The 18,335-nt window shown below is 42.5% G+C and overlaps 1 protein-coding gene across 4 annotated transcripts in view; it reads right to left on the minus strand.

Annotated features, from left to right (window-relative positions):
* Positions 1–18,335, minus strand: part of PHEX (phosphate regulating endopeptidase X-linked) — a 199,530-nt gene that overhangs the window by 40,017 nt on the left and 141,178 nt on the right. For all 4 annotated transcript variants that reach the window (XM_087860390.1, XM_087860389.1, XM_087860387.1 and 1 more), the window contains one exon: positions 10,199–10,257. In XM_087860390.1, the coding sequence (XP_087716516.1) occupies positions 10,199–10,257 (59 nt within the window). The remainder of the gene's footprint in view (positions 1–10,198; positions 10,258–18,335) is intronic.

The following is an 18,335-nucleotide window of genomic DNA, read 5'->3' on the forward strand; positions in this document are numbered from 1 at the left end:
ATGGGAATGCCATGAGACTCCAAGGCTTTCCAGCTGAGGGCACTTTTTCCTCCAGGGGCAGTACCCAGAATGTCATTCTTAGCTGCCTCCTCAGGCGGGGGGGTGGTGGTGGTGAGAACAGACTGTGTTAGGATCTCCAGAGTCCTTGACTAGACCAGGGCAAGAACATCTTAAAATAATTGTAGCAGGTGTCCCACAACCTTGCTAAGTGCATCACCTGGCAATTTTGCAACCTATTCTAGGTTTGTTTATGACAACTTCAGCTCATTTAACAAAACTTCTTAAACCTCATAGTAAATTTTATGAAGTAAAACCTTTTTGGAGAGTACGTCTAATTATTCTTTTTAAGGTAGCTTATGGCATCTCTCAAATAACACCTGTTCCACTCTGCCTAAACCCAAGGAAGCACGGAGATTATGGGCACAGCTAAAGGGCCTGCAGAGAGCAGCTGTCTTCGAGGCACCAGTAATAAACTGCTATTCCAGGCCACAGCCCATTGGGATGTGACATCGGCAGGACCTGGGAACCATCTGACCTTCCTACCCTCACCTCCTAGGTGTCCCCACATCCTGTAGGGTCTTACTTCCATACCAGATGGAAACAATCTTCCCACCACATGGGTGAAGGTATGACATAATGATGATAGACACTCTAACATATATTATGCCCTACACCTTTTCAGAGTGCATTCACATGTCTCATTTCATGTAATTCTCGCTTTTCTTATGCAGTAACAAATAGCATAGGGTGAAGATTAAGAACATGCAGTCAGAGAAGCTGGGTTATACTCCCAACCCTGCCATTTACTAGTTGTGTGGTCTCTGGTAAGTGACTCGGCCTGCCTGAGCCTCAATTTCCTCTTCTGTAAAATGGGCCCACCAGGCTGAGATTATAGAGCTACTACAAAGATGAGCGATAACATGTTAAAGTAACTGTCACAAGGCCGGGCCTGTGAACAGCTCTCAGTGAGGAGCAGCTGCAGAGAACAAGGAGAATCTCCATTTTATGGGAGTTCTTTTCAGCATCGCCAGACAAGCTAGAAAACTGGCACCTGTATTCCCACTACATGCTTACTTAAGAGCCAACTTTCGGGATTTAACTTAGCCACTCCTTACTCCAATCACTGTCACTGCCTAAATTTAGACCCTCTCCATCCTTCTCTTCAACCATCTGCCAAAATCCTAACTGGTCTAAGTGACCTCACTCTTCTCCCTCTCCAGGGGATGCCACAAGCTTTAAGACGAAGGAAGCAAAACTTAAAATTTCTTGCCTCCCAAAGAAAACTAGCCTAGCTCCCCATAGCCTGTTTCTCAGTGTGGCTTACTGGGCCCTCGCCCACCTCTTCCACATGTCATGTCCCCCACACGCAGCCTGTGCCCCATCTCTCCATCCTGGGGACCTTCTTTGCCAGGCTCTGCTGTCCATCACCTTTGCACCAGCTGCCCTCCTTCCTGCAGGGCCCAACCTCCCCGATTGGCCTAGAAAATGTCTTTTTCCTTTCAGTAGCTACTCAAACGTCACTGTCATTGTGAAGCCGATCTTGACTCCCCCAGATCAGTTACCCCTCCTCTGTGGCTCCCATGATGCATTGCACACCCTTCTGCTGCACACTCACCGTGTCTTATAAATGACTGGTCAGCTTTCTGTCTCTCCCAACTCCTCGAAAGCAAGGACACTTAATAGCTAAGATTTATTGAATACCTACTAAAAACCAGTCTCTCTTTCACTTACTGTACATACTCCTTCCATCTTCAAGACAACTCTACAGGACAGTCACTACTATTATCTGCACTTTACAGATCATTATACCAAACCTTAAAGATGTTAAGGCACTTGCTCAAGGTTGCAAGTTATTAGTGGCCAAGCCAGGATTCAAAATCAAAGCCCACACTCTTAACTACCGCAGTATATTACAGTATACAACCTAGCAGCAAAGTCAGTTATCTAGCTAGTTGTGATGTCTCTATTAGTTCTCTCTTGCTGTGTAATGAAGTATTCTGAAACATAGTGGCTTCGAACAATAAGCAGTTACTATCTCACAGTTTCTCCAACTCAAGAATTCAGAAACATCTTATATGGGTGATCTGCCTCAGGGTGTCTCATGAAGTTGCTGTCAAGATGCCAGCTTTGGCTGCCATCGTCTAAAGGCTTGGCTGGACTGCAGAATCTGCTTCCAAGAAAGACAGTGTGCGCATGTGCTACTGGTTATGGGCAGGATGCCTCTGGTCCTCTGCCTAGGGACCTCTCTGCCAGCTTCCTGAGTGCCTTCATGACATCCCTGCTGACTTCCCCCCAGAATGATCCATCCAAGACAGCAAGGCAGAGGTCACAATGTCTTTTATGACCCAGCCTCGGAAGTCACACTCCATCATTTTCACAATATCCTATTAGTTATAGGGGTCAGCTTTATTCACTGTCGGAGGGCACTACACACCGGCGCGAACATCAAGAAGAATCGTTGGGAGATCCGTAAATACTAAGTGAATAAGCGGGAAAAAATCCTAAGAACTGCTATGAGTGTCAGAATCTCTTCTAGATACTGAGAAATTTGGATTAGTTGACCACTTAAGTTTCTTCCCTTTTACCTCCAAAACCATGGAAGACTATTCCCAAGTTGTCCCCAAATACAGTGTCAAATGCATTCAAGGCTTTACCTTCATTAAATTCCGCTAGAGGCCACAGGTGAGTATTTGCTAACTTGGCTTCTACTTCATGGTTTTAGGCAGAGTCAACAAAGTATGAGAAATTCTCTCAGTTTGAAATACAATCATTTCCTTAACAGCAAAACAAATCTATGTTTGATTTCAGGATTAATACTATAGTTTGATGCCAGCATAAGCCCAGCCTCTGGTCAAAGGCTTATCTTCTTTAGCAGAATAACTGTGATTAAACTCGGGTAACCAAATCCCTTGTGTATTACAACAAACATAACAGTATCATTGGTTTTAGCCCTTAGTCCTTGCTTGTTTTCAAGCCAAGATTTTATTTGGTTACGATAATTCTTTAATATGATTTAAGACACAGGATGATTAAAAAAAACCAACATTGAAAGGAAGCATTTTACAGATTCACATTGAGACTGAATACATGAAATGAATTTTATTCTAAAGACCAGTCCATGTTAGCAGAAACGAAGGCCAAACGGGAGCTGTTCACTCTATCACCCTCCCACCCCTGGTATCACCACCTGATTAGATCCAAAGTAGTTTGTAAGCTGCGTCAGAACACTCTTCAAGTCTCCCTGGGTTCCAACCACTTGCAACGCTATATCCCAGGGGTTGGCCAACTACAGCCTGTGTAAATAGTTTTACTAAAAACACAGCCGTGACCATTAGTTTATGAACTCTGTATAGCTGCAGTGGCAAAGGTGAGAATTTACAGCAGAGAATGGATGGCTTGCAAAGGCAAAAACATTTACGATTTGGCCCTTTACAGAAAACGTCTGCCAATCCTTGGTCTCCGCCTCTGGAGGCTGGGCCTGACATAAGCTGTTACAAGCCCAAAAAAGTATATGCGTGTTATATGCTGCTATAAAAATTCTTATGGGGGGAATGAGAGTGTTACTGTGTATGTATCATATACACAAAGTAATGGCACAAATTTTAATGGTGGAACACGAAGAGATTTTATGCGCAAGTGCCTCCCAAATCGGGACAATGTTTCCTGTGCCCCACACAGTCAAGTCCCCTAACAAAGGGAGTCATTGTTTTCAAACCCATTGCTTAGATTCACTTGCCTCCCCTGAACTTTGTATGCGGTGTCTCACTGAGCAGTAGGTCAGCGACATTCTCGCATATTGTACACGGAGCGGTTTGTCCTGCATTGTTGTGTAATATCCAATTATACAAATACACCACAATTTATTTACCAATTCTATTCACGGACATTAGGTTCTTTCCAGGTTTTTGCTGTTATGGACAAAGCTCCTATGAACATTCTACGTTCATGTGTTCTGGTGGGCAGAAGGATTGACTTATTTTATGAAGAGTGGAATTTTTGGGTAACAGGAGATACCAACAGGAAGACCAGGTGTGCAGCTATCACAAAGCTAGGAAAGCACAAGCTTAGGCAACAATAACCCCAGCTCCTTGTTGTCCTCTTTCACCACCTTATCGGTTCAAATATAATTGAATTCTGCAACGGCTCCTCTGTATAACTCCTCATATAGCAGACCGAAGCCATTATGTTACACTGCACTCCGTCTGAAGACACAGCTACCCAGCTTGACGAGGGTAGAAAAATAAGAAGCACAACCACACTGCAAAATTCTAACACTGAAATATGGCCACGAGTCATAGGGTTTCACACAAAGGCATGAATTTGCAAACAAAGAAAAAACAAAAACAACACAAACCAAAAACTATAGGCTTTTATATTTTCTCCTCAAGTCTCTACTGTGAGCAGAAGTGGACTTCAGTGGCATAAATCAGAAAATGATAACGGGAACCGAATGAAATTCTCATAAATCACGTTACCAAGTATAGTTACATCTTAGATATGAAACCCAATTAAACAGATGGCCACATGCTGTCAGAATCCCCCTAATCAATAAAGATGTTCATTTCAGAAAATCACCTCAATTTTTCACTTCTTCAGTGAAGGAAAAAGAAGGCAGTTGGGGGCTTGGGCAGGGGTGGGGGAGTCCCAGGAAACCCAGTGGGGAAATGTCTAAAAAGGAATTCCACCTGTCTGAATTTGTCGTCCAGAAAATCAGAAGAGAGAGAGAGAGAGAGAGAGAGAGAGAAAGTCACCCAAAGGATTCCTTGTCATCTTGCCTGGGAATGTAATTTACAATGAGAGTAAGCACTGGTCATTAGGAAAATAGAAACAGCTTGAATCTCTTAATTAAAACACTGCTTCAAATTGTTCATTTCAAACCCCTCTGTTCATGTGCTTTCCAGAAACCATTGGGTTACCCTGAAAGGGCTGCTTCTTCAGTAAACCTGTGATAGGATCAGCTCTTCCCAGACAAGAAAAAGGCTGAGCAGGAGTGAATCCCAGAGGCAGAATATTATTAGGCATACTTAAATCCCCAAAGCAGACGTAAGCATTCATTGACTTTGGAAAGTGAGTGTGGGAAGAATCTGTGAACGATCTATCTCAATGCCAACTAGACTGGGGAAAATGGGGTCTACCAATGCCAAGAGGTGATGAAAATGAGAGTTGATGAAAACACTTCTGTACTTTGGAACACTCCCTTTGCCACCCATTTGTTGTTATTTGGTAAAGTTGAGTATTTGCATGCCCTATGGGCCAGTAATTTCACTCCTAGTATACATCCTAAACACTTGTCTCAGGGGACATGAATGAGAACAGCAGCAACACTGTTCATAAGAGCAAAACCCTAGGGTGGGAGAACACAGAAGTCTGTCCACAGATAAAATCTGTAGTACAGGTAAGTAATCTGAGGTACAGTCATGCAATGGAATACTATACAGCAGGGAAAACGAAAACCCCACTGCCACATGCTGCATGGATGAATCTTAACGACACATAAATTAAAAAAACAAAGTTGCTTTAGACTGTATGTAGTATGATATCATTTTATTATGCTATAAAAATAAATGAATGGTTTAAATTTTTTTTAAGATTTTATTTATTTATTTGACAGAGAGAGAGACAGCCAGCGAGAGAGGGAACACAAGCAGGGGGAGTGGGAGAGGAAGAAGCAGGCTCCCAGTGCTCCCAGTAGAGCAGGGAGCCTGATGTGGAGCTCGATCCCAGGATTCTGGGATCACGCCCTGAGCCGAAGGCAGATGCTTAACGACTGAGCCACCCAGGTGCCCCTAAAATTTATTTTTAAAAAAGAAAATGATAAATATGAAGATCAGAAAAGTGGTGAGCAAGATGAATGGGATGGGGAGAAGCATGGACAGATGCAATGATATCAGGAACATTCTAGTTCTTGGTTGGGTGGCAGGTTCATAGGAATATAATTTACATGTTTTAACATGTTACATATATTCTTTGGCATGTACCAAATATTACATAACAAAACATCTTCTTTTAAAATGGATAATCTAGTCCATATCCAGGCAGTTTCTGGACCCAGTTCAACCCTGACCAGTCAGGTTTTATTCTCCCCTGGACCCAGTCTGACTCCCACTGATTTCTGGACCCCATCTAGAAGAAGAAATGTTCTATGAGCCAAGTGTGAAAGCTCCTAACAGAAAAGCTGGGCAGCTGGGATCCAGGCGAAGAGAGGGACTTATCCGCCTGCTCTAGAAACAGAACGCAGTAGCTCGGGGCGCCTGGGTGGCACAGCGGTTAAGCGTCTGCCTTCGGCTCAGGGCGTGATCCCGGCGTTACGGGATCGAGCCCCACATCGGGCTCTTCTGCTATGAGCCTGCTTCTTCCTCTCCCACTCCCCTGCTGTGTTCCCTCTCTCGCTGGCTGTCTCTATCTCTGTCGAATAAATAAATAAAATATTAAAAAAAAAAAAAAAAGAACGCAGTAGCTCAAGGAGCTCAGCAGACATCTGCTTCAATTAACAAAAAGCAAGTTGAGGAGCACTGCAATGTAAGATCCTGGCAGCCAACGCATGAGCGCTCCTCATGGCCAGAGCCGAACACTTTGAGCAACGACATAGGAAACGGTAGCACTGGATTAGAACCCACAGAATAAAATAAATACCCATGGGTGATTGGCCAGTCCCTTCCTTACAACAGAATTCACAGTAATACAAATGGAAGGGAAGAAACGGAAATTTCCAGTGAGCAAACAGTGTGGGCCACTTGCTGCATACAAGTTTTACTAATGGATGCTAAATTCGGTGAGTGAAAGATTGGAGAGAAACAGAAAGATGCAGTCTCAGAGATAGAGTTCCTAAGACATTTGCCACCTAATCAGGCAGGGGGAATAGCAACTTTATGGCAGAGCAACCCAGCAGAAAGCACTTTTCTCCAAGTGATCAAGTGGCCACATCACCAGCAAGAAGACGCACAGATAGACAGCATAGACCTGATGATATGATGCACAAAGGAGGACACAACATCACTTCTGTGACATTCATGCCCCAAATGCATTAGCTTCAGTCCAATAATGTGAACACGAGAAAAACACAAACTGAGGGACCGTCCACAAACTCACCGGCCAGTACTCTTCAAAGGTGTCAAAGTCGTAGAAGACAAAGAAACACTAAAGAACTATTATACTCTGTAGGAGACTAAGAAGAAATAATGACTATATGTAATGTGGGATCTTGACAGGATTCTGAAACAGAAAAAGAACATAAGTGGCAAAACTAGTGACATTTCGGTAAGGCCTTGAGTCTAATTAATGGTGCTTTACCAATGTTAATTTTCTGGTTCTGATCACTGCACTACAGTTACATGCTAACATTGAGGTGGTTGGTTAAAGGATATATGGAAACTCTGGTGTTCTAGTTTTGTAACTTTTTAGTAACTTTAAAAACAGTTCAAAATAAAAGGGGAGGGGCACCTGGGTGGCGCAGTTGGTTAAACATCTGCCTTCTGCTCAGGTCATGATCTCAGGGTCCTCAGTTCAAGCCCGGTGTTGGGCTCCCTGCTCAGCAGGGGGTCTGCTTTTCCCTGCCCCTCTGCCCCACCCCCTGTTCATGCTCTCTCTCTCTCACAAATAAGAAAAATCTTTTAAAAATAAACAAACTAATTAATTAATTAAATAAATAAAAAGTGGGGATTTTTGGATAAATAATAATCTAAAAAATTTTCTATTGTCCAATAGGTTATTCCAACTAATATTATAATTCACATATAATTCTTATTATAAATAGTAGTTATAATTAAAATTTCAAATATCTTGGGGCGCCTGGATGGCTCAGTCAATTAAGCATCCAACTCTTGATTTCAGCTCAGGTCATGATATCAGGATTGTGAGATGAAGCCCCATATCAGGCTCCACGCTGGGCATGGAGCCTGCTTAAGATTCTTTCCCTCTCTCTCACCCCTCTCCCTCCCCCCTCATTCTCTCTCTCTCCCCAAAAAATAAATAAATAAAATAAAATCTCAAATATCTTAAGTTCCTATGTAATAATATGCATCTTAGTTCTCAATCTGGAGCTATATGAAAACATCATGGTGCATATGTTATATACACACACCGTCAATTATACCTCAATAACACTTGGGGGGGGGAGAAAACAATGGTCTTTTCATCATAATGAGTATTTCTGTAGTAAGGAGTGACATTCAAAATATTCAAAATATTTAACAACTTATTTGGTTATACAAATTAATGTAGGAATCAAAAATTACCACCATCTGCTTGTTTTCCTTCTACTCATTACGCTCTCAGACCACTCCTTCAGAGACTGCCATTCCCAAAAGTGGCCACATGAGGGCGACTCTAACGAGCAGTCCTCTCTGGCCAGGGAGACCTATTAGGATGAGGGCCAGCAGGGGGGATCTACAGAGGGCAGGCAGGGCACCTCACTGAGAAGGTGGAATTCAAGCAAAGATTTGAAGGAAATGGGAGCATGAACCATGCAGATCACTTGGGGAATTTTCCAAGGCAGAGAGCCTCCAGTATAAATGCTAGGAGAGAACAGTCTCATGTTCTAGAAACAGGAAGGAGGCCAGTGTGGCTGGAACAGAGGTGACATAAGATAGCAGTAAGAGGCCTGAGGGCCTTTACAAGTAATTTTGCTTTTATTCTAAATAAGAAGGGAATCTGATAACTGGTTCTGAGCAAAGGAGGGACCTGAGATGATTATAAAATATCTTTAAATGGCTGTAATATTAAATTTAGAACAGATTGAAGGGGGATATGGACAGAAGTGGGGAAACCGGCGAGGAGGCTATGACAGGTATCTAGTGAGGCAGATGGGCCTGTGGCCAAGGGTGGTAAGTCTTTATAAGTTCCATCCCCCACATTCAACAAAGCGCACTAAGATGTGCTTAAAACCGTGAGATGAGATGTTATCAGCACGCAAGGGAGTGAAGAGGAAGACCAGAAGGGTGCAGGAGGGGTGAGGAACCAGCCAGGACCTGAGAAGGAGCAGCCCACCTTACCCACCATAGGTCACTGCCAACCTGAACTCAAATGTCTGTCGTTCTCATGACTGTCTTTGTACTTTCACTCAAAAGGAGATACCCAGACAATATATAGAAGTGTTTTTGCACGCTCTTCAACTTTTTTATATGGTCTCATAGGCAATATATTTTCCGCAGTTGTCTTTTCCCCACACAACCAGTATTTGTGAACTTTACCCACGTTAAGACATGTTGCTCTAGGTCATTCATTATTCACTGCTATCTGGAATTCCTTTGGGTGAACATGCCACACTTGAGTTCCTGCAGAGGGACACATAGGTTATTTCCCTTTTTCTGCTATTATAAACAACATGGGTATGAGCATTCTCACATGGGCCTCCTCAGGGGAGACCTCTAGGCAGTGGTTCTCAAGCTATGTCAGAGTCACCCAGAAGCCTTAATAAAACAGATTTCTGAGCCCCAGCATTTGTGAACTATAGATCTAAGGTGGAGCCCACGAATTTGCATTTCTAACAAATTCTCCCATGATGCCATTGCCATTGGTTCCAAGACCACACCGAGAAACCCTGCACCGAGGCCCATGACAGGAATGCCAATGATGGTCAGAGATATGCATGGACACCTTCCTCTTCTCTGGGCATCGCCCAACTGCTCTGCAAAGCGAGGGAACCAATTTACGTTTCCACCAGCATAGGTGCGTGTGTCCCTGTTGCCAACACTTGGTGCTGTCACATTTTTTATTTAATCTGATCTTTAATCATTTTTTAAACTTACCATGGCATTTATAATTTTATCTACTCAACACATGTAAATAAAAGCAAGTTAAGACTTTACATCCTAGGGCTAATCAGAACGTTGCCAAGCTTTTCTTTATAGATAGTCCCCTCAGTTTCCGTCATCAGCCCAGCTACCTGCTATTTTTCCCATCAATCCTAGAAACAGACACATAGTTTGGACAAAATCATTAAGATCATGATGAAAGAAAAGTAGAAGCTTGCTCCTTTTCATGGCCAACTGCACTGTAGTTTTATTTATTGTTGCCTTTTGTTTGTTTACTCAATAAGGTGAAGGGAGAGAGGAAAATCTGGCATATGGGGAGAAAAACGGAAATTGCCCTCACCAACAGACCTGATCACTTTTGGAGGGCAATAAAGAAATCATAGTGAGGGAAGGGTTCCTTCCATTTTGTACCAGGTTAACAAGGACACAAGAAGCCGGGTACTCACGGATCTGGTTGGTGGATGCACTGTAGAAGGCATTGACGGTCGTTGGATTCGTGAACCACCTGTAGAAAGAGAAGCAAATACCACCAGGCAATTGTTATCCAGGCGGGAGGGCGGCAAGAATGAACACAACGCGGCAGGATTTATCAGCAAATAACCAGGGAACAATGGGGAAGTGGGGCACGTGGGCAAATTATCACCTCAGTTGAGGGTTATTGCTCTGTTCAATGAACAATCTCATCCTAAACCGAACAGGGTTCAATGAGAATATATGAACATGCCTGGCTATCCACTGTTACTATCTTAACAGGAAAAGTCAGCACCGGTGCTTCTGAAATAGCTTTAATGAGAAATTCTAGAATCTAAAGGGTTCTCCCCTGGTTCTAAAACAACCAGGTAGTGGAGCTGCCAACACGTCAATGAGCTTGCAACACGATTCTTCCCAGAGCCTCCAGCTATGAGCCCAGCCAGCTGACACCTTGATTCCAGCCTTATGAAACCTGGATCTGAGAAACCAGCCAAGCCATCCTGTACTTCTGACCTCTAGAACTGTGAGATAATACATTGGTGGTTTGAGTTGCTAAGGTTGTGGTCATTTGTTACAGCAACAACAGAAAATTAACACATATCCAAAGAACCCAGCATTTCTATGTCTGAAGCTTGAGTCAAGAGGGGAGAATCCAGGTGCCTCTCAACTTGGCTTCTAACTGACAATGGACTGAAGCGTACTATGTACAAAAGATGCTCTGTATTCCTAGAGCTCATCCCTTCTCCTCCCTCCCAACTCCCCTCTCCCTTCAGCAAAGAATGAACTTGCAAATAGGGTCCCTGCAGGAAAAATGTTTCTAACTGCTGATGGACAAAGGTGGACGAAACAAAGAAATCAAACAATCAGATGGGGGCCAATCAGGCCTCTGAAACTTCAGCAAGAGTACCTAAGACACCTTATTTCAAACACATGATCTCACCTTTCCTGACTTCCCAGAGCTCCTGCTGTCTCTAAGGGATGTTTGGAGTCTTGATTATGCCCAGGGCTGATACTAAGTTGCTGCACCGGTAGATCCTACCACTTGTGGGTGTTATCATTTCTTCTTATTGGTCAGGCCCATGCCACATCAGCCATTAAATATTTTGTCTATCTCCCTCATTATATCCAAGTTTATTATATATTTAGTTTTACTGTTCTCTAACATAAGGCTACCTACCCTGGTCTTAATATGTGTTTGCAACTTTTATTCTACCCCCTCCCATTAAGAAGTGGAGTCTAAATTCCTCTCCTCTGGATTATAGGCTAGCCTTGGTGACTTGATTCTACAACATAAAATGCAATGGAAATGACACCACGGGACTTCCAAAGCTAGGCAATTAAAGGCAGTACAACCTCCCCCAGTGTACAAACATACATACTCCCTTCCTCCTCTCTATCTCAGGAACTTGCTCTTTGATGCTTCTTGCTCAATCAGCGCGCTGTAAAGAAGCCCAGTACATGAAGCCATAGGAGGTATTCCAGCCAACAGCCATCATCAGCCACTAGACATGAGAGAAGCGTCCCCCACGACTCCAGCCCCAGCCACTCTGACTACAATTACATGAAAGACCGGAAGCAACAGCCACCCAGCTGAGCCCAGTGACTGCCAGAGCCGAGAGAGAGAGAGAGAGAGAGAGAGAGAGAGAGAGAGAGAGAGAGAGAGAGATGAGGAATTCTTGTTGTTTTAAGCCTCTAAATCTTGCAGTGGTTCGTTACACAGCAGTAGATAAATCAAACACTGAAAAGTTGGTTGTCCATAGATTAAGTTGTAACCACTGGGTTAAATTTTCCCATAAAAATGTTTCTTTTGCCAGGGCACCAGGTTGGCTCAGTTGTTAAGCGTCTGCCTTCGGCTCAGGTCATGATCCCAGCGTTCTGGGATCAAGACCCATATCGGGCTCCCTGCTCAGTGGGGAGTCTGCTTCTCCCTCTCACACTCCCCCTGCTTGTGTTCCCTCTCTCGCTGTCTCTCTCTGTCAAATAAATAAATAAAATCTTTTAAAAAAATGTTTCATTTGCCCAACATGATGGTTTTTAAAAGGGCTGAGTTGGAATTCCTTTAATGACTAGTTCTCCACAGTCCTCACCACCCACTAGCATTTATATTTGTCTAGGTCACCATTTGGTAACTCATTGAGCCCTGAAAGCATATGAGTTCACACAACTTACCTCCCAACAAGATTTTAAGCTCCTTATGGGCTAAGACTGGCGCGCACTGAGCAGACGATCATTACATCTATTTAAATGACTATATTGCTATATATACATCTACTTGAATAACAAAGAATGTCACTCAAGTGCTTGAAATTCTTCTTACCATGACTTTAGGGTATTCCTGTGGTCTGTGTTTTGGGAAGGGTTTAGTGGACAAGGTATGACGAGGCCTCATACAAATTTCAAAAGAAAAATAAATGGGGATGAAATGATACTGGACAATGGAATACACGAAAGGGGTATAAGAGTAACAATGGAATACAACTGTCTAAAGATAAAGACATTGGTACCCTGATTTTCTATGGACCATATAAAAGAGATATACATCAGGCTAAAGTTTTACATTTTACCTATCAACTCTTAAAGATAGTTGCAGGAATATGGCATGGCAAAACCATAGAATATTTACTGCTTTACTTCTAATATTCTATAGATTATATCCTTCCCATTCCATGCTATAGATAATGCTTTTGCAAACAAAAATTATGGGCAAAACCATAATTTCTGTAGCCATCTGATGTATTTTTACATATTTTTAAAGATTTATTTTTTATTTATTTTAGAGAAAGAGAGAGAGAGCAGGGGGAGGGGCAGAGGGAAAGAGAATCCTAAAGCAGACTCCCCACTGAGCACGGAGCCCAATGCAGGGCTCCATCCCAGGACCCTGAGATCATGACCTGAGGCCAAAATCAAGAGTCAGCTACTTAACCGACTGAGCCACCAAGTGCCCCATATTTTTTTTACATATTTTTGAAAAGATAGAGAAAGAAGATCCAGACATGTTTGGTCACAGCCGACTGAGAGTAAGTTAATAAGGAAGCTGGCTTAAAGTCATTTCTGTCAAACAAAGGGGACCCTAAGGGGAAAAAATTACTTTTGACTCAAGCCAAGCAGTAGACTAAATCCTCTAATTTTAAGCAAGCTGATGAAGTGACAATTCCGAGAACCAACCCCTAAATATGTACCTTCAGGGATGACCACCCAATTAATTCCATTCTTGCTGACATTTCCCATTGCATTAGAAACTTCTTAATACACATTAGTTCAGCTGAAATGAATTCCATGAGAAGGAAAGATAAAGGGTATTTATCTCCTATACCCACAAAGAAGCAAAATGATATTTCAGGGCTTTGTGGAAATAAAATCATGATGTGCTGTTCAAAAGTAAACTAGCGTAGTGGAGCTACTCCAGAATCATTCACACTAGATTAACTCATCAATTTTCAAAACTAAAAGATGTCAATTAAAGCCAATGGGTATCATGAAGCTAAAATTTCCTATGATGCCTGAAAAGGAGCAGCCCGAAATTTCTTTTAAAAAATTGACTATCTTATTACTTTGCTACACAAAGAGGACCTTAAATTTCTTAATGCTGCTTTCCCTGAAATATACGTATAGTCTGAGGAAACAATTAGCACTATTGAGGGGCGCCTGGGTGGCGCGGTCAGTTAAGCGTCAGACTCTCAGTATCGGCACTGGTCGTGATCTCTGAGTCATGAGACAGAGCTCTGGGTTGGGCTCTGCTCTGGGTTGGGCTCTGCACTCGGCAGGGAGCCTGCTTGAGATCCTCTCTCTCCACCTCTCCCTCTGCCCCTCTTCCCTCCTTGCAGGCACTCTCTCTCTAAAATTAATTTTAAAAAATTTTTTGAAGTATTATTAGTACTATTGCACTGATTTTCATTTCTGGATAACTTTTCCAGAAACATTAACCAATTTAATGTCCTTGTGAAAGAGGTATTCTGACAGAGAAGAAAACTACACAAGATCACACAGTTCACCTAAGGCCACAAAGTCAGCCAGCATTTTTCCAAGGCGTAAATAAAATATTAGAAATAGTCAAGGCCATTAGAATCTGACAGTCCATCATTATTTTAGGATGATGTTAAAGAGGACACATTTAGGGATTTTTCAATTAGCAACCTAGGCCTTACTACACAGCCAAATTTTTCATTTGAAAAATGAAATACTACATAGCATTTTGAAATTAAAGAATACCTTGACAGCATCTCTAATATTGAGAAGCCCAAACCCTGAAGATTCAGAAAAATACTAGTGACAAAATACCTTGAATTTTCCACAAACTGCAAGAAGAGTTTGAACTAACCTTAAGTAGATCTGAAAAAAAACCAGGATGATTCACACAGATCTGTGACTACCATACTACATGTAGATGGCTCATCAGGATACTGGAAAACATTTGCTGAAGTCGTCAGATTCGAGAAGCTACTTTTAGAACCCTACATCTAAAATTTCTATTGAATAACTGAGGTTAGGAATGAAGCAAGAGAGATGGACTGAGAGATACCGTGATGACAGGAGAGAACTAAGGACAGTGGAACATAGAGCTTTACAACAGTTATCTGTCATTTCCAAAGAAGTTTGAAAGCCTTCTAAACTTCTGTGTTTTTTTGATTGGAGTCAGGGATGGGCAGGGGACTAGTTCAGCTGTAGGCCTCTTCCTTGAAATCCAACACTTATAACTAACTGTGGCTAGAAGGGCAAAGGGCAGGGATGGGTAGATGGCAGCCATGGGTAAGAGGGACAGGCAGTAATCACAGCTTAAGCCAAGGGTTGGTACAGTGCCTAGAGTTTCAAGAGTCTAGAACAGAGAGGGAGTTGGAAGGGAGAGTAACAAGAGACCTAGAGAGCATAAAAAGAGCCAGCCAAAGATCTGGAGACCAGAATATCAGCCACGGTTAAAAAGTGGGCCATAAAAAAAAAAAAAGTGGACCATGGAAGCCAGGTTTCCACCTAGGAGGATATGAAAAAGTCAGCAAATCCTTTCCACAAAAATCAACAATAAAACTAGACAAAATGATCAACAAACAACTACTTTAGGGCTCTGGAAATTGATCATCAAAGCCAAAGAACAAATTGAAAAATGTTTAATTTTGAAAAATTGCTAGAGCTTGGGAGGAAGTAGAACAGGAGTCTGTGGCCTTCTTGCCAGGGACTGCTCCCACCCTTCCCAGCTTGGTCAGCGAGAACTTAGTTTTATCAGGATAGGTAGGGCAGGGGTGCCTGGGTGGCTCAGTCAGTTAAGTGTCTGCCTTGGGCTCAGGTCATGATCTCAGTGTCCTGGCATCGAGCCCTGCCTCGGGCTCCCTGCTCAGCGGGGAGTCTGCTTCTCCCTCTCCCTCTGCCTGCTGCTCCCCCTGCTTGTGCTCTCTCTCTCCCCACCCCCACCTCTCTCAGTCAAATAAATAAATAACATCTTTTAAAAAAAGATAGGTAGGGCCAGCTGGGAAATCAGCAGCTTTGCTGCCATAGGGGGTGGACCCTATTAGGAATGGAGGTGAAAACCTACAGCTCTGTCAGCTAAAAGTGGCAACCTTAGTTGAAAACAAACGAGGAATACTCACAGCTCTGCGAGCCTGAAGTTACAGTTCCCACTGGGAAGACAGACAGACAAGCCAGAGATTTAAAAGGGAGATCTTGGAAATGAAAGAGTCACAGAAGGGTGAGACGAGCTCTCTCTGTATCTCTGGCTGACTGGGACACTAGGCACATACACAGAGGAGACTCGAGAGAGCCCAGTGGCAAGCAGATTCCAACGCTGATGGAGAAAGGTACTCCCAGCCCACCAACAGAGAGCAGAAGCCCTACAGAATCGAAGTGTTTGAGCACAAGGTCTGCCCCAATCCCTGGCTGAGTACTAAACTATGCAAACAAAGGGACAACCTCGAGCAAGAGAGGCTAAAAAATAAATAAAAATAAGAATTTTAAAAATGAGCAGAGACATCCATGGCCGCATACTATGGGGGAGATAGATTCTGCAGTCTAAATCGAGGAAAGTTACTTTTTAAAAAGCCTCAGAAAAATAAATTAGAATCCACAATTGCTACAGTGTATTATCTAAAAGTCATTTTCAACAACAAAAAAATTATGCTATGCAAAGAGAAAAAAGTGTTAGGAAAAAAACAGTCAATAAAAACTGACAGAGCAAGACCAGATGTTGGATTTAGCAAAGACTTGAAAGCAGCCATTATAATAAGTCTAAAGAATTAAACTATAGTCCAAGAATTAATGGTAAATAGGATGACAATGACTCAACAAATAAAAAATCACTGGGTGCCTGGGTGGCTCAGTCAGTTAAGCATCTGACTCTTGATCTCAACTCAGGTCTTCATCTCAACTCAGGTCGTGATCTCAGGGTTGTGAGTTCAAGCCCCATGTTGGGCACGGAGCCTACAGAAAGAGAGAAGAGAAGAGAAGAGAAGAGAAGAGAAGAGAAGAGAAGAGAAGAGAAGAGAAGAGAAGAGAAGAGAAGAGAGAAAGGGAAATAGAAAGTGGAAGAGAGGAAGGAAGGAAGGAAGGAAGGAAGGAAGGAAGGAAGGAAGGAAGGGGGAAGGAAGGAAGGAAGGGGGAAGGAAGGAAGGAAGGAAGGAAGGAAGGAAGGAAGGAAGGAAGGAAGGAAGGAAAAGGAAAGGAAAGAAGGGAGGGAGGGAAGGAAGGAAGGAAGGAAGGGAAGAAGGGAGGGGAGGGAAGGGAAAGGGAAAGAAAGAAGGAAAGGAAAAGAAAAGAAGAGAAAAGAAAGACAGGCAAGAAAGGAAATCACAACAGAGAAAGAGAAACTAAAAAACAACCAAATGGAAATTATAAAATTGCAAATTACAATAACCAAAATGAAAAATTTGTTACATGGGTCAAAAGCAAATTTGAGAGTGCAGAAGAAACAATCAATGAATTTGAAGACAGATCAATAGAAATTATCCAATCTGGAGAACAGGGAGAAAAACAGTGGAGAAGTGGGCCCCAGCAGAGCAGTGTCAGAAGTCAGAGGGGAGGGGGGTGGGGGAATGGGATAGACCGGTGATGGGTAGTAAGGAGGGCACGTATTGCATGGTGCACTGGGTGTTATACACAACTAATGAATCATCGAGCCTTACATTGGAAACCGGGGATGTACTGTATGGTGACTAACATAATATAATAAAAAATCATGTCAAAAAAAAAAAAAAAGTACGAGCAGGCAGAACAAACACTAATCTAAACCTTACCGTAACATTGTGTCAAGTATATTGTCAAGTAACCAAATTTTTTAAAAAGTAATCTAAACCTGAGCTGAAGGATTTCTCAACTGTAAGCCTCTTATTCATTTGTTAAATGGAGATGGTACTATTTATTAATAGTACCTACGCCTCACAGAAATGACGAGAGGATAAAATTAGCTAAAACAGGTAAAGCACTTCCTAGCACACTGTGAACATAATAATTGTTAGCCACTATTGGTATCATCATACACATTTTGCTAGGGAAGGAAATCATGGCTGGCCCTGGCCCAGAAACTTCCTCGGGAAACTTTCCCACCTAGAGGGACAGTCCCTATAGGCAGCTGGGAAGAAGGAGAATAAATCCTAACTGCTACTGGAGAAAAACAATACAGCCATCAGCTATGTGACGTTTATTACTTGACAAAATCTTTTAGTTACTTCAGAATTATACAATTACTTCTACACTTGTAACTATACTTTATTTTTTAAGCATTTGTTCTTTTTTGTGATCTTCAAAAGTTTCTACCTGAGTGTGAAATTCTAGGGAAACTTGTTTTCTATATACATATATTCATAACTACATCTAGAAATGACTTGAACGTTTGTATCCTAATAAGCCCTCTTGCAATGTTTTGGTGCTAGGAGTGGGACATCCATCATCCGAATGAAGAAGTGATTCATATAATATCAGAAATAAGAGTTTTCGAAACCTGGGGCGCCTGGGTAGCGCAGTCGTTAAAGCGTCTGCCTTCGGCTCAGGGCGTGATCCCGGCGTACCAGGATCGAGTCCCACATCAGGCTCCTCCGCTATGAGCCTGCTTCTTCCTCTCCCACTCCCCCTGCTGTGTTCCCTCTCTCGCTGGCTGTCTCTCTGTCACATAAATAAATAAAATCTTTAAAAAAA

This window comes from Ursus americanus, chromosome X (genome assembly GCF_024610735.1).
Source record: "Ursus americanus isolate L20-20 chromosome X, mUrsAme1.1.p, whole genome shotgun sequence".
Taxonomy (NCBI): domain Eukaryota; kingdom Metazoa; phylum Chordata; class Mammalia; order Carnivora; family Ursidae; genus Ursus; species Ursus americanus.